General features: G+C 37.9%; 1 protein-coding gene across 1 annotated transcript in view; it reads left to right on the top strand.

Annotated features, from left to right (window-relative positions):
* Nucleotides 1-27,415, top strand: part of CTNNA1 (catenin alpha 1) — a 176,890-nt gene that overhangs the window by 35,805 nt on the left and 113,670 nt on the right. The window contains exons 4-5 of the mRNA XM_011282359.4: nucleotides 21,425-21,591; nucleotides 22,340-22,459. Of these exons, the coding sequence (XP_011280661.1) occupies nucleotides 21,425-21,591; nucleotides 22,340-22,459 (287 nt within the window). The remainder of the gene's footprint in view (nucleotides 1-21,424; nucleotides 21,592-22,339; nucleotides 22,460-27,415) is intronic.

Genomic DNA, 27,415 nt, shown 5'->3' on the forward strand with positions numbered 1-27,415 from the left:
AAGCCCTTTGCTTTCTCTGCAATCATCATTAATAAATAGAGGCTTGAATGTATACAGTTTTTCAGCATAACCTAATTTTCTTCTTGTATTTGCCCCTGATTGCATGAATAATAAACACAAACATTTGTGAGTACATGAAAACCTTACCATAATAACACTGTCAGTAGGTACAATATTCACATACATACCCAGGGCCACTTTACCTCAAGGCTAATGCAGTGGACATGTGAGCCTCCTGTGGTAGATGGGAGCCAATTATCAATTGCATACCATACAAATTCTTGTGATCTAGGGGTTTCATTTTACTGCCAGTCACCTTGAGCTAGTTGTTGAGTAACTAACTACGTTATGTGGGCTGAGGCATGTGTACCTCTTCAATGTGCTCTTTTCTTTTTTGGGACCCTTTCCACCCCTACATGCACCATGCTGATTATATCATTCTTATCTTATACTTTTTCTTCCTAGCTCTTATCACAGTGGTAATTAGATAATTGGTTGTCTTCCCCTCTCCAGGTTCCAGTAGGACAGATAATTGACTATATTCTCCAAGAAGTGTGTGAGAAAAGGCTCTTGTCTCAAAAATTACAGTGAGTTTTCCTTCCTAGTGCCAAATGTAAACACAGGGTTAGGGTTGGAAAATCTTACCTTTGAAAAAATTGAGATATGATTCACATAACATAAAATTCATCCTTTTAAAGTATATGCATCTGTGGTTTTAGGATATTCACAGACTTGTACAGCCATTACCATTATCTAATTACAGAATATTTTCATCTACCCAAAAGGAAATCTCATATTAGCAGTCAGTCTTCATACATACGTATACATATATATTTAACAATACCTAAAAAAGAGTATCTAAATGTATTTTGTGAATCCTTGAATAGTTCTCTGACAAGAAAAAGAGGGCTCTTATCTGGGTAGGCGATATCCAAGGGACAGAGATGAAAAGGCCTAAATGCAACTTGTTTGAAAAGGGCAGACGGGCGCCTGGGTGGGTTGGTCAGTTAAGCATCCGACTTCAGCTCATGTCATGATCTCGCAGTTCATAAGTTTGAGCCCTGCTTCAGGCTCTATGCTGACAGCTGGGAGCCTGGAGCTTCAGATTCTGTGTCTCCTTCTCTCTCTCTGACCCTCCCCTGCTCATGATCTATCTCTCTCAAAAATAAACATAAAAAAAAAAAAAAGGACAGACATTTAAAAAAAGGACAAGTGATGGTAGGTTGGAAGTAGAGTGATGAGGAATAGCTTCTACTAGAAGAGTTTTTAAAAATCCATTAGTTACAATTCACGGTTGGATCTCAAAGGCCAAGATCAGAGACTTACTGTTGCATCTTGGACATTTCTTTGTGGTCAAAGGAGAAGGCTCAAAGAAGCTGAGGTACTGCTTCTGATGATAATGTGCTCAGGAAAGGGGCCAAATAGATAAATGATTAGTGTACTGGGCATTAGTGTATTTCCTGAGAAAAATCTTGTACAGCCAATCAGAGAAACCAGAGTGGGGTAAGGGCTGGGTGGTTTCTGATGAAGAGAGACTGTCTGCTAGCACACGGGAGACTGGTTATCCTGTTTTGTCCCAGAGCTTATAATCAGGACACTTGGACATAAAAAGTAAATTAATAGCATTAGTGGCATGCAAGGAATGGAGTGGAATTGGTAGGGTAATCATGGGATTAGAAAATCTTGCTGAAGGTGCACTGGATCTTGAAAGGTGAAAGGAGGAAGGGGAAAAAGTCATCTAGTTAAGAAAACCAGTAGACTAAGCAAGATGTGCATGGGGGAACAGTTAGAGCCCTGACTGGAGAGGGGTGCTTCTAGGAAAGATTAGAAGAAAAGAGCCTGGAGCTAGATTTTAGAGGGTGGTTTAGAATGCCAGGTGAAGGAGGGAGAATTCTCAGGGAAATGATATGGAATCAAACTCTAGGGTTGGAATAGGGCTCACAGGTTCAGGTTCCAGTTCCAGTATACTTGAATATATCTAATGATATGGGACTTGCTACCTCTGGAAGTAGCTTTTTCCAGCATTGCTTTGTGTTTATTTTTATAGCTCTTTTTCTTCTTAAATTAAACTAAAATATGTCTCTTTAGCTTTCTTCCTGTTATAAGAAGTTCTGCCATCTGGGCAACACAGAATATGAGGAAAAGTGGTGTTTTCGGGAGATGAGTCTCTCAGCTATGTTCAGGAAGAGTTAAATGGTTGAGAGAGAGCCTGGAGGCAGGACCAATAATCAGGAGATCATCACAGTGGTGAGGGGTGAGATGGAACTGTTAAGGAAGGGACTGCTATTATATACAGTCCAAAGGAAGAATGGGCCAATTGTTAACTGCCAGGTTGGCCTGAGCAGATGGCTGGTCTTCTTTATAGATAAAAATGAGGGACCTAGTATGTGAAAGATTGTAATACTTTATTTTCCTATAACTTGAATCATTTAAGGCACTGTATGCTTCTAAAAACTCCACAGGAATTACCTAATATTAGTATATTCTCTTAGAGACATTAAGATTTTGTTACACCAGTTTTCAGTCAAATTAAAAAGATCTGTTACACCGTTTGCTTTATTTACGCTAATAAAAAGTCAATTAACAGGTTAATTTTATTTTTCTTAACTTTTAATTTTGAATCACAGGAATTTTCAAAGATAGTACAGTGGTTCAGTGGATCCTTTATTGAGTTCCCCCAGTGGTTGTATCTTATGGAACTATGGTACAATATCAACATAAGGAAATTAACACTGGCATAATATATGTGTGTAACTCTCTGATTTTATCATGTGTACATTTGTGCAGTCACCACTGCAATCATGATACAGAACTTTTCCATCACCATCACCATGATAAAGTTCTCCCTCATGCTTACCCCCATATAGTCACACCCATTCTATTTACACTACCCACCACCTCTGATCCTTGGTAACTTGCCTGTCTCCATTTCTAATTAATTCTGTCATTTCAAGAATATGGTGTGAATGGAATCAGACAGTATATGACCTTTTGAGATTGGCTTCTTTTAGTCAACATGATGGCCTTGAGAGCCATCCAAGTTGGTATATCAGTAGTTTGTAACTTTCTGTTGTTAGGTAGTATTCTATGAATACTCCATGGTGTATATATAGTTTGTTGCATAGTAAAAGCTTTTAATTTGAGGAAGTCCACAATTTTTTGACCCCCCCCCCCCCTCCTTGTGAGTCAAGTTTTTGGTGTCTAAGAATTCTTCACCAGGGTTTAGCTTATGAATATTTTCCCTGTTTTCTTTTAAAAGTTATTTTTAGTTTTATGTTTTACATTTAAATCTTCGACCACTTTTGGGTTAATTTTTGTATAATATGTGAAGTTTAGGGTGAGTTCATTTTTGCTCCCTATGGACTTCCCCCCAGTACCATTTGTTGAAAAGATTCTCTTGCTTTTGCACCCTTGTCAAAAATTGGTCAACTGTGCTTGTATGGGATTATTTCTGAGTTCTCTATTTTGTTCCATTGATGTCTGTGTCTTTTCCTCCACCAGTACCCACACAGTCTTTATTGCTATAGCTGTATGAGTCTTAGAGTTGGGTAAAATGTTTCTTCCCACCTAGTTTTTTCCTGAATTGTTTTAGTTATTCTCTTTTGTTTTTCCGTATAAATATTAGATAAGCTTATCTGTATCTACAAAAAATCTGGGACTTTGATAGAATTACATTAAACTTGTAATTAATTTGGAGAATATCGACATTTTTACTATATTGACCAGTATAGTTATGACCAAACTATATTTCCATCTATTTAGATTTTAATTTCTTTCATCAGTGTTTACATATAAGCCTTCTACATGTTATTTTAGATTTACATTACTTCATTTTTTAAAATGTTTATAAATAGTATTTTATGTATATGTGGTTTTGTGTTTCCTTTCAAGTCCATGGCTAAATGCATATGCATTTTACCCTAGTATTAATTGTAATTTTGATACCATTTTATTTTTTTTAAAGAATTTAACAGTAATTATAGGCATTTTGTTTGTTAGTATAACCTTGGAATTTGTAATGTTTAAAACTATGTATTTTTTATTCCATAATTTCCCTATTGGACTTAAAAGTTTTTATGTTTTTGATATAAATAATGCTCGAGTGAGTAAGCATGTACATATAGTGTCTCCCCCTTTATTTTATTTATTTATTTATTTAACGTTTATTTATTTTTGAGACAGAGATTCAGAGCATGAATGGAGGAGGGGCAGAGAGAGGGGGAGACACAGAATCAGAAGTAGGCTCCAGGCTCTGAGCCATCAGCCCAGAGACTGACGCGGGGCTTGAACTCACGGACCGCGAGATCATGACCTGAGCTGAAGTCAGACGCTTAACCGACTGAGCCACCCAGACGCCCCTCTCCCCCTCCCCTTTTAAAAATTACATCATTAAGATACATTTCCAGGAGTAGAAATAATAGGGGCACAGATCTTTTTTATAAACTGAATAATTATATACAACAAAATACACAAATCTGTGTACAGTTTGATGAAGTTTTACACACACAGGGGCATACATTGGTTATAGGGCTTTTAAAATGTATTCCTAGGGGTGCCTGGGTGGCTCAGTTGGTTGAGTGTTTAACTCTTCATTTCCGCTCAGGTCATGATCTCATGGTTCCTGGGTTTGAACCCTGCTTTGGGCTCTGCGCTGACAGTGTGGAGCCTGCTTGTGATCCTCTCTCTTCGTCTCTGCTCCTCCTCTGCTCACATATTCTCTCTCTCTCTCTCTCTCTCTCTCTCTCTCTCTTTCTCTCTCTCTCTCTCCCCCTCTCAAAAATAAATAAACTTAAAAAAAAATGTATTCCTAACTTGTTATCCAGTGTGGTTATATCTTCAGTTTTCTAATATTCTTACAGCCTCACCAGTTACAAGGGACAGTAATTCAGAGTTGTTGAAGCAAAAGGGAGTTTATGGGCCTTTGTAATTGAGAATTCTAGAAGTAGATTGTGATTTCAGGGATAGATGTGACTGACTCGAAGGGTGTGAGGCTTTTTTCATCACTTGGCTCCACGTATTTCATTTTACCCCTATTTCCTTCGTTCGTTAGTTCCTTCCTTCCTTATTTGAATGTAGTTGACACACAATGTTACATTAGTTTTAGATGTACTACATAGTGATTGGACAGGTTTATACATTATGCTATGTTCACCACAGATATAGCTACCATCTGTCACCATCCATTGCTATTACAGTATCATTGACTATATTCCTTATGCTGTGCCTTTTATTCTCGTGACTTTTTTATTCCATAACTGGTAGCCTGTATCTCCCATTCCCCTTCACCTATTTTGCTTGTCCTCCTTCCCCTCTGACCATCAGTTTGCTCTCTGTATGTCTTACTCTCTTTTTTGTTTGTTTATTCTTTTTTTTTTTTTAAGATTCCACCTTTAGTTTGAGGTGGTCATCTTAGCCAAAAAAGAACTTTTCTTCCTCTGTGTCTATATTTTAGTCATAGAAGGGACTGGTTAGCTTTGCTTGGGTCATGCTCAGCACTGAACCAGTTTCTAGTCAGCCTAGATCACATGTTCGCCCTAGAACAGGAGGAATGGGGGAGAGTTCTCCAAAGGAATACAGGATATAATAAATTGGCATTGAGTGGAAACAAATAATCCTTTTTGACAAATATTGGGATAATCTTAAAATTTTTTGCTCTCTTTATAGGTGTAAAATGCTACTTCCTTAATTTTTTTCTTTTCTTTTTTTTCCTTTTTATTTTCGAGAGCGAGCAATAGAGCACTAGTGGGGCAGAGGGAGAGGGAGAGAGGGAGAGAGAGAGAGAGAGAGAGAGAGAGAGAGAGAATGAATATTCAGCAGGCCCATGCCCAGTGTGGAGCCCGTTGGGCTCTATCCTACGACCTTGGGATCATGACCTGAACCCAAAATCAAGAGTTTGATGCCCAACCAGCTGAGCCACGTAGGTGCCCCGCGACTTCATTTAAAAAAATGTGCATTATTTGGGGGCAGGGAGGATTGATGTTGACATGTATGTGTTATTTATGCATATATTTGGAACATAATGGTGTTTTTGGGAGTTCCTACGGCATTGGTAGGTATCTGTAAACATTCATTCTTTGTAGTTGATTGGTTGAATCCTGTTACTTTTCTTATCAGTTGGAATTTTACAAGATTCTGGAAGATTGAGACATGTCTTACTGGGCTGGAGGTGCTAATCTTTTAGATTTCCCATCACTAATGTATTGACGAGGTAGAATTAACTTAGAGTTGAAAGTCAATACGTAAATTTGTGTGTGTCTATAATTTTTTTTAATGTTTATTTATTTTGAGAGAGATAGATAATGAGCAGGGGAGGGGCAGAGAGAGAGGGAGACAGAATCCCAAGCTGGCTCCACTTTGCCCGCGTGGAGCCCAATGCGCCGCTCGAACTCAAAAACTGTGAGATCATGACCTGACCCAAAATCAAGAGTTGGATGCTTACCCCACTGAGTTACTCAAGTGCCCGTATGTCTGTAATCTTTTTAATGATGAGACAAAATCTGGTAGTCCTGGAAAAGGTGGTTGAGTTCTGTTGAATAGAGCAAGGATTGTAGCTAAAGTCATGACTTTCACTGCATACCAAACAATTTGGTTTGAATTTCGTTCCATGACTGCCATACCATTTATAACAACTTCTATATATGCTGTTGTTCACATGGTGGACAACATGAAAATATCAAGATAATTCACTGTACCCACTTCTCCAATACTGAGAAAACACTTAATAGTGAAACCAGATGGCCCTTCTCCCCACATAGCAGGAAAGTGAAAACAGAGTAAATTCTTTTATTGAATATTCTTGTCCAATAAATAGAAAGTACACATTTTAATGTTTGGCTTATGGTTTCCTCCCTTTCATGTTCATTTGTATTTAGGCAGTATTTGTTTTAAAATTTCTTTGGAGGCTTTTTAAGTTCTGGCTTTTGGATCTGTATTCCATTTCAGGTAAGCTTTGATTATAGTGCAAGCGCATCGTCTTTGAGTGGAAGTACAACTTCAATTTACTGAGAGCATTAATGTTCAGTACTAAGTCTCAATCACTACAAGAGCCATCTTTTCTGTAGAAAATGTCTTGTCAGTTTTAGAGCCAAAAAGCAGTATGTATTGGTCTACTGAAACAGTAGAGTGAAAACTATTAAGTTGGCTAGTACCGATGTGATCTTAGTAGCTGTAGTTGATTGGTGAGCATTCTCTAATGGTCTTGTTGTATAGATAACTTCTTAGCTTTTTTTTTTTTTTAATATTTAGTTTTGAAGGAGAGAGAGAGCGCATGAGGTGGGGAGGGACAGAAAGAGAGGGAGACACAGAATCTGAAACAGTCTCCAGGCTCTGAGCTGTCACAACAGAGCCTGAGGCAGGGCTTGAACTCAGAAACTGTGAGATCATAACCGGAGCTGAAGTTGGATGGTTAACCAACTGAGCCACCCAGGTACCCCCATTCTCAGCTTTTTAAATTTTGAAAGCACTGAATTACCCAGATAAAACTTATGGTCTCTTAGGACATTGTCTTAAAGAAGGGATGGGTAATGAGGGTTTTTAATTGATGTTAATTAAGAGACTTTTATTTTTATTTTATTTTATTTTATTTTATTTTATTTTATTTTTATTTTCTTAAGAGATACTCTTCTGTTTACCTCAGTAATTGTGTAGTAAAATTGAGGATATAGATGGCATTTTTCTTGGTGCAGCTTGAATGATTTGTATATAGGGAGAAAAATAAATATGCACACATGGAGAGTGTTTATGTACATATATATGTGTATGTGTGTGTATATATATATGTATGCATGTGCATACACATTTATCATATATATATATATATATATATTTAACATTGTGAATCTCAGCAAGGCAATTTTAAGGAAAATAATGATTTATTTTGTTCTTGACAAAAGGATATTGAGCACAAGCTGTCAGGCTCTTGAGGCACAATTTTCTCCCTGGCAATGCCTAGAGTCAGATTGAAGGAGGTGAAAATTGGTCTCCTGTCCAGTGCAGATGTTGACAGCCTCAGACTGATACACCCACATTTGATATAGGCAGCCTGGAAGATAGATGTTAAAAGGCGGATATGATCAAGACAAAGCAACTGTCAGTGACTTTTTTGAGTAGGGTTTGAGAGGTAGACGGGAGACAGTGGAATCTGGGTTTGCAAAGTTCATGATGTGAAGACTTGAAACATAGCTTTGTGTGGGTATGTGAGAGATTGCATTTTGATTTGGTCTTGTTAGTGTGGTTTTAATCAGATTGGGATCATGAGCTTGATCTTCTAAATGGGCTCTTTGATTTTTCACAGGAGAAAATTGACAAGTATTCCTACCCTGCAATGTTGAGTGGGTTTCAAAAAGTGTTAATAATGATACTGTGGAAGAGCAATAGCAGAGAAACATTTAACATTTTGAAAAAGATAAAAGTTAAGTTAATTAGGTTTTCAGATTAGTGTAATGACTTTCTTCATCAAAGCTGCTAAAAAATCAGCTGATTTTTCTCATACTCTTCTTTGAGTTCTGGCTTCCTATTGTTACCTTGACTTTTACCTTTGTCACCTTCGTATATTTTTCATCCTGTTTTCTCCTCTTATTGTGATGTCTCTTTTCATGTGATCCCCTGATGGCTGGGTCTGTTGTTGGAAGTGCTCTCACTCCAGTTCCTATCCTTCCTATGTTCCTGAAGACTGTGATTAATTTAAAACTTGTTCATTATTGACCTCCATTCCTCCACTCCCACCATTTAATTCATTTTCTCTTGCTATGCATTTAACTTGAGCAGGAAAAGCAAAATGTAAAGTCCAAAAAAAATCATTAACTAGTTGTCATCTGGGTGTTTATGTCTTAACGTTGTCTTTCTGACTTTAAGTCTCTAGGGTAGAGGCTATATTTTCTTTACTTGGGATGTGTCAAGCATGCTGTCTGCTTCTGGATCATTACCCTTATGTGAGCATATGCTGCTTTGCAGAGACTTGGTTTCTGGCTGGCTATGGAAGTGAGGAAAGGAAAAAGAAGTTATTAAATTCTAATGTTTCCTTTCATTTTGAAATTGCTCCTCTTTTTTTTAAAAGTCTGTTTAATTAAACGTTTAATAAATAACACTAACAGCACAATAATACTTTTAAGTTACAGTGGGTAATAGTATTGCCTGAATATATTTGTACAGTGTAGCTGAGGAAGTTATCTTAGGTATTAAAATTTTGACTTTGGCATGACTTCAACCATGATGTTGCAATAACGTGGTTTCTACTAGTTAATTTCTTAAGAAAGTGATTCCAAGTTGAAATGCATGTTATGCATTTATTTGAATGTGTAATCAGGAAGTAAGTGCCTCTCTTTGAAGTGTTTCTGAATAGCAGCAGGGCACACTTGAATTAGTAAGGAAAATGAGAACATGAATATGTGTGGTACTCTATTTTAACTTTTTTTAAAAATCCATTTTGTCAACTGGAAAAAGAAATTTCAAAGCTTCCTTTACTTACATCCCCAGGGGATGAGAAAGGGCGTAGGTTGGAAGTTTTTCTGGGCACTCTCTGAGCTGATTCAGATGGCTATAGTAGTTAAATAACATATTAAATGTTTATTTCCTGGGTTGATTTTCAAAAGATGAACAGTTTTGTGGATTAAAAATGGCACCCCAGGAAAGTTCTCTTAAAGCCTCTGTTAGGAATTGAGTCATTGTCTGCTTACCTCTAATTATGGAGGCACTATCTGGAGATCTGTGGTTGTTGCCAGATATCCCCACAGATGAATGGAAAGGTGAAAGTAGGGAGGATTAATTGTTCACCCCCCTGTCACAGAGCATGAACGTTATGTCCGATATATACCATCATTTGGTTCATTCCTGCAAGGACTATGTAATGGAATCTATTACTCTTTGCCAATAGTGTTGCATTTATCTTCATTTACAAGTGAGGAAAAGGTCTTATTTTATTACCAGATCATGGAAAATGAATGTAAAAATTTGGGGGTGAGGAGTGGGGCAGATTGAGAAATGGGTGTTAATTCTTGATTACCTTGAATCTAGCAAATAATTTTATGAAGACTTGGTCCTATTATTTTGTAAAAATGAAGTTGATAGAATAAGAAGTAAGAAAAGTTATATCCGTTTTTGGTGAGATCTATTAATCAGATGTATTTAAGAGAATTTGGTATGAAGTAGGCTTATCACTGAACCTAAAGTATTAAAATGTAACTTTAGGGGCGCCTGGGTGGCGCAGTCGGTTAAGCGTCCGACTTCAGCCAGGTCACGATCTTGCAGTCCGTGAGTTCGAGCCCCGCGTCGGGCTCTGGGCTGATGGCTCAGAGCCTGGAGCCTGTTTCGGATTCTGTGTCTCCCTCTCTCTCTGCCCCTCCCCCGTTCATGCTCTGTCTCTCTCTGTCCCAAAAATAAATAAACGTTGAAAAAAAAAATTAAAAAAAAAATAAAATGTAACTTTGAAGAATTAGGAATCCCATGGTAGGGAAGTTTTAAGTGTTCAAATTCAGGGTTGGATTTTTTTTTTTTTACTTTTCTGTGTAAAAAGATGCCATTGTTAAGTACAGGGTGATTTATAACACCCTGTACTTAACCCTGTGATATTGGTTGCTTGCTGTTTTGTTGTTGTTGGTTTGTTGTTTTCTTTTCTCCTCCTCTGGCTATTCTTTGGGTAGAATTAACTTTTTAAAAATAAAAGCTAATTTTCTGCAGTGAGTGTTTTTGATAGTAAGAACAAAAAAAAAAGAAAGAAAGAAAGAAAGAAAGAAAGAAAGAAAGAAAGAAAGAAAGAAAATAAAAATCAGCTCTAATTTTGTTACCCAGAGATAAAACCAATGGTTAACATTTTGTTTCTAGATCCTTAAAGTTTGTTTTCTATGAATATACTCACATGTGTAGAAATAGGTTTTGCTTGATGTGTCATTTACTTTTTTTACTTAATGGATCTTGAACATTGTTCAGTATCACTAAGTACTTTCCTATAACATAATATTTAGTGACAGTATTATTCTCTCTGTATAAAGTAATATGATTTAAGGGGGTCATTTTGAGTCAGAGATCTAAATACTTGTCTTTAATATTTTTATGGCCAGAGTTTTATTTTCTTTTCCCAAGTTTAAATAGGACAGTTTTTATTTTGAAGACTGAAGTCTACCATTATTGACTAGTATGAGATACTTGACTGAAAAGAAAACAAATTGAGGTATTTAAAATCATTTTTAAGATACAGAGATCAAAATGAATTGAGCAAGACCATTTGGGAAATCACTGTGAGAGGAGGGATCAGAATTTGACATATGGCCCTGAAATTGATCCTGAAATGAATAAGGAATTTGAACATGTTTAAGATGGTAAATGATTTTTAGCTATTCTCCTGAAAGCTTCTGTCATTTTGACACAGGGATGTGTTTGCAGTCCTCAAAAGCATATTCAGGTGGATGTCTTAAAATCTTTCTCTTTAAGATTTGGCAGTTGCTAACAGTGTGCTCTCATAAAAAGTTGTCTATAAGAAATACCTACTTAAGGTCTGTATAATAATTGAACTTTTCCTGCAGCAACTAAACAAAAAATGATGATAATGAGATTGGGGCTGCAGATGGCTCCTTATTTTACCACTTCGTTTACCCATATTTGGATAAGCTTCTCAAGACAGCTGATTTCACAAAGCTTTTATACTTCCTACTGTATGCTAATTTTATTTTTTCCTTATGTAGCAACACTAGTAGTCACGGGGTTTTTTATACCTTAGGAAAAGAAATTTTGTATATAGACTTTTTTGAGTGCTTTAGGTTATTCCTTTCTTGGAAACCCTGAGTTTTATGTATCACAGACATGAATTAAAGATACTTTCAATTTTTTTTTTTTTTTATCATTTAAAACCTTTTTTTCTTTAAAAGTATATATGTTCAGGGTGCCTGGCTGCCTTAGTCAGAAGAGCATGAGACTCTTGATCTTGGGGTCATGGGTTTAAGACCCACACTGGGTGTAGAGATTACTTAAAAGACAAAAACAAAAACAAACAAAAACCTTAAAAAATAAAAGTACATACGTTCGTTATAGAAAGTTCAAAAAAAACCACAAATCGAAAACAATCTACCATCATGCTGTACCATCTCGTGATATGCCACCTCTGTTAATATTTTCGTATATGTTGATGTACTCTGTCCTATCCTGTCTCTCTGATGTAAGCACATTGTGATTTCCATTTTCATTAAAAAATTTTTTTCCATTAGTAAAGGAACCTGAAGCCAGTGGTTTATGTAATTGTTTATTTTTTAAAATGTTTATATATTTGAAATAGAAAGAGTGGAGGAGGGGCAGAGAGGGAGAGAGAGAATCCCAGGCAGGCTTCATGCTGGCAGAGTCCGTTGTGGCACAGAGTCCGATGAGCTCCATCCCACGAACGGGGAGATCACCACCTGAGTCGAAATCAAGACACTTAACTGACTGAGACACCCAGGCGCCCCTAGTGGTTTATGTAATTTATAGGAGGTAAGCTTTACTCGTCCGGTGGGCTGGCAGAGTTCTTATCTTTTTCTGGACTTAAAGGTAGAAAAGGTTCTGGCTGAGGAGCATATTAGAATTATCTCCAGTGCTATTTTAGAGAAGGTACAACTTGGCTCCTTATCTGTTAGGTGTCTTGTAGGACTATTAAAGGCTGTTGACATGTTTATATACCTGTATTTTTGAGGACCTGAGACCTTCTGCTATGGCATTGTGGTTGGGAGTCGTTCTTGTAGTATGGCGTGGGCTTTGTGGGATGTGAAGTCATAAATGGGATAGGTAAGGGAGATTACCAGTTCCTAAAAACTGGAAGAAACCTCATATTGGCTTAATTTTTTTTTTTTTTTTTAACAGATGGAAAAACTCCCAATAAGGGGAGCAGAGGCAAACTTCGTAGCTGTTACCACAAAAGGACAGTTTATTTTTTATTTTTATTTGAACAAATTTTACCATATTTATTTTGAGAGAGACAGAGACAGTGCAAGTGGTGGAGGGGCAGAGAGCGAGAGAGAGAGAGACAGAGAGAGAGAGGCAAGCAGACTCCATGCTGCCAGTGCAGAGCCTTATGCAGGGCTCAAACCCATGAAACCATGAGATCACGACCCAAGCCAAAACCAAGAGTCAGACGCTTAACCGACTGAGCTGCCCAGATGCTTTGATGTTTTTTTTTTGAAGTTTATTTATTTATTTTGAGAGAGAGAGAGGGTGCATGCAGGGGAGGGGCAGAGAGAGAGAATTTCAAGCAGACTCTGTGCTATCAGCACAGAGCCTGATGCAGCATAGAATCTGATGTGGGGCTTGAACTCAGGAACCATGAGGTCATGACCCGAGCCACAGTTGGATGCTTAACTGACTGAGCCAACCAGGTACCCCCACATTCTTAGTTTTAAAGAAGAGCAGCATAACAGAATGTCTCATTTCCTAGGCTCCAGAGAAGAAAAACCAATCCTTTTTTCTATTTCTTATCTTTCTCATATATCCCTGACCCCATACTCTTTTCAGGCCTTTTCTTTTCCTGTAGTTTTATTTAAAAATTGAATTGCATTGAAGGGAGTTTACTTAAGATGTTTGATGCTTCAGAACAGCTTTGATCTTGTCCTGTTCTACTGTAGAACTGGGGTTTTTGGTTTATATCTTTTACAGTTGCCCTTTATCCTTGTTTTGAACTCCATAGTAACTTAATTTTTATCCTCAGCTTAGTTGGGGGAAAAACATCAGGGGATGGGCATGTTGACAGTTCTGATTTCATGGCAGATAGAACAGTAATAGGGGTTCTCTTAAATTTCATCTCCTTTGTATCGTAGTGAATACCAGATGCAGTGTGTAGTTAACTGGAGACAATTTGAACAAGGCCAGAAGACCCAGTTATATTTTCAGCCTTTACTGCTGACCGTGTGACTTTGGACAGATTGCCTTTCTGCTGCAGTTTTCCCAGTTTGCCTTTTTGTGTGTGGGAAGAATGCTTTTGATAACTTTTCAAAGTAAACTAATTGACAGTTCTTTTTTTTTTTTTTTAATGTTTTTAAAAATTTTTTTGAGAGAGAGCAGGGTCACGGGGAGGGGCAGAGAGTGAAGCAGATAGAATCCCAAGCAGACTCCATGCTGTTACCACAGAGGCTGGCTTGGGGCTCAAACCCACAAACCACTAGATCATGACCTGAGCCAAAGTCAGCTGCTTAACTGACTGAGCCACCCAGGCACCCCTACCCTGCTCAGTTTTTAGGTTAGCCTCACTTACTGCTTCTGAGAAAATGAGATTCTCTAACAATGCTGAGCTTCATACTGCCTGGAAGCCAGCCTCTTGCTATCTCTGCTTTCTATTCTCATCTGAGGGTCCAAGAACCTCCTTTTCCCACTCTCATGGCTCTCACTTCCTCCTGTGGTCCTGATGATATGTGTTCCTGTCTGTGATCTAGAGTCTTGATTCCTCACTTAGGTGTCATTAGTGTCTTCCTGTCCCCCTCCATCTATCTATAACTAAATTCCAGTAGTGATAATAGATAGTATGGGAGTGCAGGCACCGTTCTAAGCACTTTACTGAACGTTTGGTTTCATCTCTGCGGCAGCCGTAGGAGGTAGATACAGGCAATCCTCACTTTGCATGGGTCCAGTATACACAAATTTCATGAACCAGAGTTTAGTGAAATAAAACTTGTCGCTAACCAACATGGTTCAAGTTTCAGTTAACGTGATATATTAACTGTGAGTGAATTCATGAAGTACAGACTTCATTGCTAGCTCTTACATGTACAAATCACTACATGAGTAACAGATGTGCATTAGGATTATTGACCTATCATGTTCCTTCTCTCTGGGTGACTGGTCACTGTGCAACTGTTCAGTTCATTCTGTGTGTGGTTGTGTTGCCTCCTTGTCTCCTGGTGATAAACTCAATATGAACCCTTTTACAAAATGGGGTCATTGTGGGGTTCCTAGGTGGCTTAGTTTGGTTGAGTATCCGACTTTGGCTCAGGTCATGATTTCCTGTTTTGTGGGTTCATGCCACATGTCAGGCTCTGTGCTGGCAGTGTGGAGCCTGCTTTGGATTCTCTGTCCCCCCCTCTCTCTGCCCCTTTGCTGTTTGCTTGCTCTCTCTCTCAAAAATAAACTTTAAAAGAATTTTAAAAAAGTGATTGTTGAAAGAATGAATTTGCTAACAAAGATGGAAGTGCAGCAAAGAAACAAAAAGTGATAAACCTGGAATTTAAATTTGAATAGAATATAAATTAAGTTATAGGATAAATAGCTGCCCGGGAATGTTGACACTGCTGCTGTTAAAGAGATTCTAGGTAAGCAGTCAGAAGAACTTAGTGAAGGCAAAGTTATTGACATACATGAGGAAAATGATTGTGCAGAAAAGGGTGATGATGTCCCAGAGGAAGTGATGTCATCAAAACCTTTACACTAAAAGAACTTTTGGAGATATTTCATGACATTGAAAGTGCACAGGATAAAATATTGGAAGCTGATCCAAATTTAGAAGGAAATAGGACAGTTTGCCAAGGGATAGAAGAGATGCATTGTCTGTATCCTAAGTTAAATGTTGAAGAAGGCAACTGTTGTTCAAAAACTACTTTTGAGTATTCTCTTACAAAGAAAACACTAATTTTCACTGTACATAATGTTTTAAGTTACAGTGTACTAAATAAATACTACAATTTTTTTCATTTCCCTGTACATTTATAATTAGTAGTAAAGGAGCTTTTAATCTTTTGTCAAAAAATGTTAAAGGTCACAGGATAATCATAATTTTTTGCATTGATTAAAGATTACTTTGCACTGTTACAACTTGCATGGTTATTTTCATGGACCTGGACTACTGTGCAAAGTGAGGATTATCTATATTATTATCTCTGTTGTACATTTGTGGAAACAGATACCTGTTTAGTGGTGACGCTGCAGTTTCTATGTGACTTCCAATTTTATGCTTTTCTCTCCCATAATACTGCTACCTATCTACACACACACACAGCCACACACACGCGCGTGCGCACACGTGGAAAAAAATTTCTTTAATAGCCCTTGACTTTTCCTCTTGGTAGCAGCTCAGATTCTTGAAAGAGCAGTCTTGTTCTGTTACCCTTGAATTGAAATCTGCCTTTTTCACCTCCTACAAAGCTGCTCCTCCTCATTGCCTCCTTACCAGCTGCACTGGCTTTCTTTGGTTTTCCAGGATCATTTTAGTGTGCATCTATCTGCCCTAGGTCCTTTGAGTTGGTGTTCCCTCTGCTTGAAATGTTTTCTCAAGATAGCCACATTGCTCCTGTGCTTCCTTTTTTAAGGCTCTCCTCAAGTGGTGCCTTTTCACTGAGGCCTGCCTTGATCTCTCTGTGTTAAACTTTTTTTTTTTTTAACGTTTATTTATTTTTGAGACAGAGAGAGATAGAGCATGAATGGGGGAGGGTCAGAGAGAGGGAGACACAGAATCTGAAACAGGCTCCAGGCTCCGAGCTGTCAGCACAGAGCCTGACGCGGGGCTCAAACTCACGAATCGTGAGATCATGACCTGAGCTGAAGTCGGCTACTCAACCGACTGAGCCACCCAGGCACCCCTTGATCTCTCTGTTTTAAATTGTATCTTTTATCCCCTCTTTGTCATTTCTGCCACTGCCCCTCCCTCTCATAAGTACTTTTGTTTAACAACTATATAATTGACTTTATTACGTTTATCATCTTCCCCTCACGTTAGAATATAAACTCTCAGGAGCCAGGGATTTTTGTCTGCTTTGTTAATTTTTATCTGAGTGTTAGATTGCTGCCTGGCTCATAGAAGGTGTTCGGTAAACATTTGTTGAAAGAAGGCATGTATTAATGCTCTTAAAGATGGTTGTTGAATAGATGAATGCTCATGAAACACCATACAGACCCTTTTTGCTGTCTTCTCATTTTGTTTTACTTAATTTCTGCCAACCCTGTATTGTCTCCAAGTGCAAGGCAATGAACTAGACATACATATGTTATCTTAGTTGTCCCGCCCAGCGAAGTATTCTCTGTATTTTACAGAAGAGGAAATAGGCGGTGGAGTCCAGTCACACAGCTGGTAAGAGACAAAGCTAAAACTCAGGCTTATCTGTAACTCCAAGGCCTCTGCTCTTTCAGGTCACTGCCTTTGATATTCTTTGTCTCTTTATTGAGCCATAATTCACATACCATAATATTCACTCTTTTAAAGTGTACAGTTCAGTGGTTTTCAGTATATTTACAAGGTTGTACAGCCATCACTACTTTGTAATTCTAGAACACTTTGATTACTCCAGAAGGAAACCCCATACCTATTAGCAGTTAGTCCTCACTCTTTCTGCGCCAGCTGCTGGCAGCCACTAATCTGGCTTCTGTGTCTGGATTTACCTGTTGTGGACATTTCACCTAAATGGAACAATACAATATGTGGCCTTTTATGACTGGCTTCTTTCACATGGCATATGCTTAGATGATTCATTCATATTGCAGCATGTATCCATTCATTGTAGCATGTATGAGGGTTCCAGTTTCTCCACATTCCTCACCAACATTTATTATTTTCTGTCTTTTTGATTATAGCCATCCTAGTAGATACGAAGTGGTATCTCATGATTTTGTTATGCATTGCCTTTATAGCTAATGAGGCTGAATGTCTTTTCCTGTGCTTATTAGCTGTTTATTTTGTTTTAATTGGAGACATGTATATGTAATTTCATTGCCTATTTTAAATTTGTTGTCTTTTTATTAAGTCATAAGAGTTCTTTTTATATTGTGTTTACTAGATCCTTCTTACATATATGGTTTTCAGAAATTTTCTCCTGTTCTGTGGATCTTTTCACTTTCTTGATAGTATCCTTTGACCAAAGCACTAAAATTTCAAATTTGATGATGCCATTTAATCTATGTTTTCTTCTTATTTGTTCTTTTGGTGTCATAGCTAAGAAACCATTGGCTGATCAGAGGCCATGAAGACTTATGGTAGTGTTTTCTTCTAAGTTCTGTTTTGAAAGTATATGGCAAGAGGTAGAGGTTCATGTTCCTTCTTTCTGCATGTGGATATCCCGTCCCAGTACTGTTTGTTGAAAAGACTATTTTTCCCCATTGAATGATCTTGGCAGCCTTGTTGAAAATTAATTGACTCTATTTCTGGATTCTTAATTCATTTCCATTGATCCTGTATTTATGCATTTGAGTTTTCGTCACTTTGGTTCTCATTGTTTCTCTTGTCAGAAAGTTGTCTTCCTCCCTACTCCTAAATACACAGTCTCAGGGGCCACCTTTTTTTTTTTTTTTTTTTTTTTTAAATCATCATACAGTGCTGTGGCCCCAGCTTGAAACATTTAAGTCAGAGTGAGGAAATTTCTTTTTCCTCACTGTTTATAATCAAAGGTTATTATATCATTTAACCCTTGCCTTTATCATTTATTAAGATTCTTTTCTTGGGCTCTCACTGTACCTTTCTGACCCATCTCTGGGGTCAGGTTTATTTTATATACTTTTGTTAGGTTAATTCTGTGTATCTATGACTTTGACTTCCTGCTTTGGCTCAGGAATTCTTTGTACTATGTCTGTGGACTTTCCATCCCTATCTTCTGCTTCTTCTGTACACATCCTTCAATTCCCAGTTAAACTGGAGGACTCAGCCTCTAAATACACCTTCTTACTGTGTGTCTCAACTTAAATTTTTTTTTCACGTTTATTTATTTTTACAAGAGAGAAGAGAGGGAGACAGAGCACGAGCTGGGGAGGGGCAGAGAGAGAGAGAGAGAGAGAGAGAGAGAGAGAGAGAGAGAGAGAGAGAGAGGATCCCATGCAGGCATTGCACTGTCAGCGTGGGGCCTGACGTGGGGCTCCAACTGAAGAACTGCAATATCATGACCTGAGCCAAAATCAAGTGTCAGGCGCTTAACTGACTGAGCCACCCAGGCACCACAAATGTTGCTGTTCCTTTTGCTTGAGATGCTGACTCCCTCAATTTTAACACCAAAAATCCTTCCAGTCCTTTGAGAGAAGAGTCCATTTCACAGTACCATGTTTCCCATAAAACTGTTGCTGGCATTTCACTTCTTCCTCAACACTGGTTGTTAGTGCTTTTTCCTTTGAAACTGTGTGTACTTTTATGTTTTTCTTAAAGCTTTTATGTTAAAATGCCACATAATTTATGTCCGTGGCCATGATCACATTCTTTTTTTTTTCTGGATTGTAAACCACTTGAAAGCAGAGATAGTCTTGTTCAGCTTTGTATCCCTAGTGGTTGATTTGTTTTAGTGTTAGCAAGTTCTCAATAAATAAGTGAAATTCTACTTATTGTATAAGCCAGTATCTCTTATTTAATATTAATATTGTTTAAGGTAAATACCTTTTTCTGCAAGGCTTTTGAGATAGCTTCTTCATGAATAAATAGCTTTTCCTACAATCTCCCGGTAGCACCTTGTCCACGGGGCTTTTGTAATTCTGATTGTATTGTATTACTCCCTGATTTGTGAGCCCGTTGCATCTAGGTATATTGTCTTAATCTACCTTTAATTGTTTGCTTGTCTGTCTTCCTCCCTCTTTAGAGTTCCATGAGGACATGGGCTGTTTCTTGGGTGCTGTATCACTGGCACTTAAGTCAGACTTTGATGTATGTGGGTGCTCATATTTGTTGAATAAATGAATGAATGAAGGAGCTCAGTATTTTTAGTTATCATAACAGTTTTAATGTTACGTATCCACATCATTGCCATATGTCATTATCTTTCTGTGTCTGTGTTGTCTTAGGTTCAGGAAAGTTTTTTTTACTATGAAATTCTTCATTGTGATTATTTCTTATCTGACATATTTGCAGAGCTTGTCTTTACTCTTAATACTATACTGTGCTCTAAGCCCAGTAGATTACTATAGATTACTGTAGATTACTGTAGATTACTATATAAACCCATATAGATTACTATATGAATCTGAGGGTGAATTTAACTTTTTCCCCTCTAAGGTCCTATTCTACAGATAAATTTGATAGGAGAAATTTGATAAGACTCTTTAGATAGAACTAGGCTTCTTGAGAATGCACTTGTTTATATTACTGGAAGAGACGTGAGAATGTATGGCCTTTAGGCTTTAATCTGGAGTGGACATGTTCAGCCAAGGGAGGAAGTAATTGCTTTCCCAGGAATCCAAAGATAGTCCCTATACAGGCACTGTCTGAATAACTGATGAACAGGCACTGTCCGAATAACTGATGGAACAGACACAGTCCTGGCCCTCCATTTGCTTAGAGCTGTAAGAAAAGAGGGACAGTATACACTTTAAATGATTATTAATAGAAACGTGATGAAAATGTAAGTTATTTTACAAGTTTCTAGGAAACATTATAAATAAATTATTAGTATTGTTGAATTTAGGATTGGATACTATAACCAACCATGGGTAGTCCTAGAAACTTTGGTAAAATATATTGCATATATTTTTAGCTTAATTTTTTAATTATGGATATTAATACCTGTTCGTTATAGAAAATGTTTTTATAAGTACAGCATAATGTAAAGAGCAAGATTGTAACCTAGTATAACTATTATTTGCCTTGTGATTCCTGTCTTTTCTCTCTCTGATTTTTTTTAAACAGGCTACATATATCTATCATTTTCTTTTCTTTATGCTTATGGTTTCATTATATACATTAACATTTTTTCATATATATGTTAATATTTGCATAATAGTCAATTGTAGAATGTACCATAATTGACTTAACTAGATGCTTATTGTTGAGTATTTGAGTTGTTGTCAGGGTTTTAGTATGAGGAAGATGAATAAGTCATTGACTCCGGTCTGACTTTTCATATACTGGTGAGATGGTTAATGAAGTGTGGTGGTCATACATAATAGTTGCTGTATTTCTGTACCATTCTGTAGATGTGAGGGTGGATCACATTAGATCCTTTTTTTTTTCCTCACATCTTTTTTATTTTTTCTCCTTAGGATACTTATAATGCTCCTTTCTGAAAAGGAGCTGTTTTGTTTTTTAAAGATCCCTCCCCCTTTTAATGTTTATTCATTTTGAGGGAGAGAGAGAGAGAGTGAGCGCACGTGCGAGAGCCCATGTGCATGTAGGGGAGGGACAGAGATAGGAGACTGAGAATCCCAAGCAGACTGTGCTGTCAGCGTAGAGCCTAATGTGGGGCTCTATCTCACAAACTGTGAGATCATGACCTGAGCTGAAATCTATAGTTGGATGCTTAACTGAGTCACCCAGATGCCCTGGAAAGGAGTGTTTTTAAGGCTTTTTATCTATAGCACCAAATCACTTTCCAGAGAGTGTGTTTTTACCAACAGTATGCAAGGGTGCTTTTCTTAGTGACTGCTGTAAAACAAACAAAAGAAAACAAAACAATAAAAACGGGAGCCCTTAAATTCTGTGCATGGACTGTGTAAGGTTTGAACTATTTTTATTGTAATTTTTTAAAATATAGACCAGTTATTTGGTTCATTTCTGATGAGTTTGTTTTTTCATGATGTGAAACAGGTGATTTGATGAAGACTGCTGCGGGAGAGTTTGCAGATGATCCCTGCTCTTCTGTGAAGCGTGGCAACATGGTTCGGGCAGCTCGAGCTTTGCTCTCTGCTGTTACCCGGCTGCTTATTTTGGCTGACATGGCAGATGTCTACAAATTACTTGTTCAGCTGAAAGTTGTAAGTACAGGCCTGTGTCTGTAATTTGTTCTCTCCATCACAGTGAGGCTGCTGCTGGCCATGCTTAATTCAGCATTCCTTAGAATTTGGTTTGGTTTTGACCTTCGTTTACCCAAGTGCACCAGGAATGTTTTCCTTTCGTTTCTATTTCCTTCTCTACTCTGGGTGTATCTCATACCGATAGCGCTATGATTCTCTTTAGTCTTCATTCTGATGCAGAGCATGTAGCAAAGATAATGTTTTGACTCCTTCTCTCTGCAGTAGTGATTAAGCATTTCCTTGTACCAGTAGAGTTCCAGAGTTGAGAAACCAAGATAGTTTAAATTGTATTGTTTTATTTTTATTTATTTATTTGTTTGTTTGTTTGTTTATGTTTATTTTTGAGAGAGAGAGTGCAGACAGACAGAATCCAAAACAGTCTCCAGGTTCTGAGCTGTCAGCACAGAGCCTGATGTGGGGCTCGAACTCACAAACCATGAGATCATGACTTGAGCTGAAGTGAGATGCCTTGAGCGCCACCCACATGCCCCTAAATTGTATTGTTTTAGATAGCACGGTATATTGCTCTTCTTCCCACTTCCCATAAAATTCCCGTGTAGTAACTGCTCAAATGTTTGAGGGTCATGTAAACTGAAGAGGGAGTTTGGATTGCTGAGGAACTGTTAAAAGGAATAAAATGTTATAGATCTTTTTTATATACATATTTGTATTGTTTAGAATTTTTCTTATTTAGGAGTGTGTTTTATAGGTGGAAGATGGTATCTTGAAACTGAGGAATGCTGGCACTGAACAAGACTTAGGAATACAGTATAAAGCCCTGAAACCTGAAGTGGATAAGCTGAACATTATGGCAGCCAAAAGGCAACAGGTATAGTCATGATTTGGGGACATATTAAAATTGTTTATATTATTATCTTGTGGGAAAAAGTGATTTTAACCTGAGTTTTCTGAAGGTACAATTACCACCCTCTGACAGTATAGTTCCATTAAAACATTTAATTCGTGAAGTATCCTGTCACTATTGTGTTGTTAAGTTGCATTCATGTTATGCTTCTATTTTAATTCTTGTGAAGATTGTGCTTTAAACTTTTTTAAAGTTTATTTGAGAGAGATAGAGAGTGGGGGAGGATCTGAGAGAGAAGGAGAGAGAGAGAGAGAGAGAGAGAGAGAGAGAGAAAGAGAAAGAGAAACCCATTGTAGGGCTTGAACCCACAAACTGTGAGATCATGAGTTGAGCTGAAACCAAGAGTTGGATGCTTAACTGACTGAGCCACCCAAGGGCCCCTTAAAATTGTGCTTTAAATAACTTGGTGTCTGGACAGATGATAAGGACTTTGTTATGTGCCTTCAAGGATTAACTTCAGTTGGCATTGGAGTGTAATTCAGATTTTTAAAAACCATAAGCCAGTTGAAACGTATTGGAATTACTGGCATATCAGAAACTATCACTGCTCTCCCCTCATGTTTGGTCACTTTTCAAGTTATATCTTATAAATCGTTCTTAATAGTTTCCTTAGTGTTATGAATTTGTGTTGTGTGGCATGTGGATCAGTCGTCGTTGTCTTCTTCTTCTTCTTCTTCTTTTTTTTAAGTTTATTTCTTTTTGAGGTGCAGAAGAGGGAGGTTCAGAGAGAGAGAGGGAGAGAGAGAATCCCATGCAGTCTGTGCTCTCAGTTCAGAGCCCATCATGATCTCACCAACTGTGAGATCATATCCTGAGCCGAAATCACGAGTCGGACGCTTAACTGACTGAGCGACCTGTGTGCTCCTGGATCATTGTTCTTATTTTTCCAAGCTTTGCTATCCTTTTGGTGTTTTGGCTTTTAAGGTGCTTTAAGTCTTCTCTATGGTCTTCCTGTTGAATGCAGTATGTGCTCTAGGGGAGATGCACATGTCACCATTCAGTTTCTTAAAATTTCCATAGTTCTGATCAGGCTTGTGCTTTTTCATAAAGCCCTGAAAAGATAAATTCTTGTTATCATTTGCTAATACTTGCATCAGTTAGGATATTTCATGCTGCAGTTCAGAAAACCCAGCTCCAAAACTGCTTGAACAATGGGGGATTTATTTTCTTACTAATCAGAAGTCCCAAATTAGGTGTGATTTTGAGGTAGCTAAGATAAAAGGTTTTGCAAGTATCATCATGGATCCAGGTTCTTGACCTTTTCCAGCACTGCAGTGTTCACTGTCCCTGGTACTGGATGGCTGTAGAAGCTCTGGACATGGTATTTGTACAGATCACTATGTCCAGCAAGCAAAAAAAAAAAAAAAAAAAAAAAAAAAAAACCCAAAAAACCAACAGCAACAAAAAACAAAAAACTGTTTCTTCCATAGGTCTTTTTTAGAAGCAAATGATCTAGAAGCCCTTAACAGATTTGCCCTAAATCTGAATTTTGTAACATACCCATTCTTCACTGATTATGAGTGAGAAGAAATCAGTTGTTATGTCTGACTCTGTGACAAAGATCTCCCCTCTGGTCTGGGATGAGAGTATCTTTCTTCAGGACAGGGACACCCAAAAAGGGCTCTGACACGCGTGAGGAAAATGGAGTCAGTACTGTAAATGTCCAATATATGCCAGTCTCAGCTTTGCATACTTCTTAGTAACTTTCAGTAGTATAATAGTATAAAATCTTTACCCCATAGGATTGAAAAGATTAAATTAAGTAATGTATGTAAAGTATTTAATACGATTATGGACCATATTTCAAGCTTAGGTTATTATCAGACTGAATTTGCACATATGAGATCCTGGTTTTACATTTCCATTACTTAATATTAGACATTATAATATACCTAGGTTTGGTATATTGCCTGAGTAATTTAGTTCATGTAGACATAGTTTTTTTTTTATCATTTATTCCTGTGTTGGCTTATGTCTGCATCAAATAAATCACAAATAAGTTTTTTTGTTTTTGTTGGGCCTCATTGATTCTAAAAACTTGTTTTGTGGTATGGTAATTCCATAAATATCCATGCTGGACCAATTATGTTTACAATTTATTTAATGTTTTTGATATAAATTCTCATTTGTTTTGTTTTTGTTTCGTTTTATTTAAAAAAATGTATGAACATTTTTAATTTATTATGTATTTTGAGAGAGAGAAAGAGAAAGAGAAGGAAGTGGGGAGGGGAGTAAGGAGAGAGAGAATCCTAAGCAGGCTCTGCACTGTCAGCACAGAGCCTGACTTGGGGCTCGATCTCATGAACCATGAAATCATGACTTGGGCTGAAATGAAAAGTTGGATGCTCAACCGACTGAGCCACCCAGGTGCCCCTAAATTCTCATTTAAATACATGAAATAAATGTTAGTTATACTTAAAAAATAAAGTTTGGTGAATAGTCCCACAGTCATAATGCCTAGTCTGATTTTGGTTTATGAAGGCTTATTATTTGAGGAAAGTGAGAAAATTTAGACTGATACTATATTGCCTATCTTTGCAAAATGGTAGAATAGGTAAATTGATGTTGTTCTTGAGATAGAACACAATGATAGTCCAGACCTTTGTATGCTATGGGAAAAACTTACTGAAGAGTAATGCTGCCTGACTTTTTTTCTTTTTAATGGTTATTTATTTTGAGAGACAGAGAATACATGCTCATGAGCAGGGGAGGGGCAGAGAGAGAGAGAATCCCAAGCAGGCTATGTGCTGCCAGCACAGAGCCCAACACAGGGCTTGATCCCACAACCACGGGATCATGACCTGAGCTGAAATCCAAAGTCGGACGCTCAACCTACCCAGCCATCCAGGTGTCCCAATGCTGCTTGACTTTTTAATTCTGTGTGCCATGAATACATGAAGAGTTCCTTAAACATAATCCCTGATGTATTAAAAAAAAAAAAAAGTAGTAAATTTCAAATACTTCTGAAATAAGATGTAATTAAAATCTTGAAGTTATTATTTAACATGCTGAATGGTTTTCTGTCTGCCTCTCCATATCTGTTTTCTACCCTTGTTCATCCTGTTCTTTGCCCCAGGGATCTGACCTGTCTGGACAGCCTCCAGGGCTTCTTTGCCCTCTAGTCCTGGTTGGGTTTGGCCGGTGGTAGCATCAGTAGGAGATCAGAGGAGATAGGAGATAGAGGCTGGGGTTTATTCCCCTGGCTCCCACCCTGCTTGTTGCTCTGGGTGGCTAAAGTCATAGCCCCTGTTGGGGTGGTATTCTCCACACACCTTGCTCCCTGGATTCTGGTAACTGTTGCCTCCTTGTTTCTTCAGGCCTAAGTGACCTAACAGCCTTGTGGTTTCCCTGTACTTTCCTTATACCTTTGTAGCAGAGTCCCTAAAACGTCTTTGAGTTAGTTTGATTGTACCAGCTGTTTTCTGTTGTACCTTGATTGATACATGTTTCCATTTTAAAGTTTGTCTTGGGTTTTGTAGTATGTCCTGGTCATTTGTAGTTTTAATTGGGCCTAATTCTTTAACCTTCAACTGTGGCTTTCTGCAGTAGAATCCATTGAGTAAGTTGGCCATGGGCTTCTTTGTGCCTCCTGTTGATAAAATAGTCTTTTGTAGGACCTGGGTCTTGGTGGTGTATATTCCTATAAACTAGTGCTTTTCTTGGGAATTAAATTGCTACTCATTTTATCCTAAGGTCCCAGCCTGGTGGAAACTTCATTCTTCCTTTTGGATGTTGCCCAGTGTTCTCCTTCAGCAACTGGTAACAGTTTTTCACACTGTGTTTTCTGGCAGAATTCCTCTCCTGCTATATGCGTAGCCCCTAGACTGTTTTCACCTTTAACGTCTTCTCTGCTCAGGCATGATATGTAATAATTAAGCTTCTCATTGAACCTCTTATCTTTGCAGACAGCCCGAGTCCAGAAAAGGGGTATTTCCTCAAGAGCAGTATTTGGGTGTGATGTATATACTAGCTCCTTTAGCGTCCCTTATATCATTTAAGCAGCAACCCCCCACCAAGGAAATGCTAAACCTCCTAAGGTCTGGAGGCTCTTTGGAGTTTACCTTTTTCTCCTTAATGTTTTTCTGGAGCATGGTGTGGTGGTGGTAAGGATGTTGCTGAAAATAATAATGAGTAACTCTAAAAAGGTGTTTACTATGTGCTACACACTGTTACAAACCCTTTATAAACACACATTCATTTAATCTTCACAGAATAGTATAAGGTAGATGCTGTAATTGATAGATACTCATTTAAAAAGATGTTCATTCACTTATTTTTGAGAGAGAGCACACAAGCACGAGTGTGTGGGAGGCAGTGAGAGAGGTAGAGAGAGAATCCAAAGCAGGTTCTGCTATCACTCAGAGCCAGATGAGTGGCTTGATCTCTTGACATGAGATCGTAACTTGAGCCAAAATCAAGAGTTGAACACTTAACCAACTATACTCATCTTTATAGATCAAAGAACTGGAGTACAGGGAGGTTAAATAACGTGGCAAGGTTATTCATCTAGTCAGAATTGGAGCCAGGTTTTTAATCCAGGCTGTCTGCCTCCAGGGGCAGAGATTTTGTCTGTTCAAATGGCTTTTATAATCCCTGGAGCTTAGAATATTGCTTGGATATGGTAGTGTTTACTAAATATTTAATGAACAAGTGAATAAGCCACTTTGCTGTACTGCACATCCATCCTGGAATGGGACTCTAAATGTGGTTCTAATCTGTTATTTTCTTGGGCTGGAATATAATTTGCTCACTATAAGTGTTGAATTTCCTTTAGACTGCAGGCTCTTCTTTTACTGTAAAATAGATGGCAGAGGTGGGGATGGGCCAGCACTGACCTTAGTCCCTGTGAGGAGAACTGCATGTGCCTCCTGTGGTCAGTTCTGTCTCTTAGTCTGATAGAGAAGGAGTACCTGCATGTTT

Source organism: Felis catus, chromosome A1, assembly GCF_018350175.1.
Source record: "Felis catus isolate Fca126 chromosome A1, F.catus_Fca126_mat1.0, whole genome shotgun sequence".
In the NCBI taxonomy this organism is placed as follows: Eukaryota; Metazoa; Chordata; class Mammalia; order Carnivora; family Felidae; genus Felis; species Felis catus.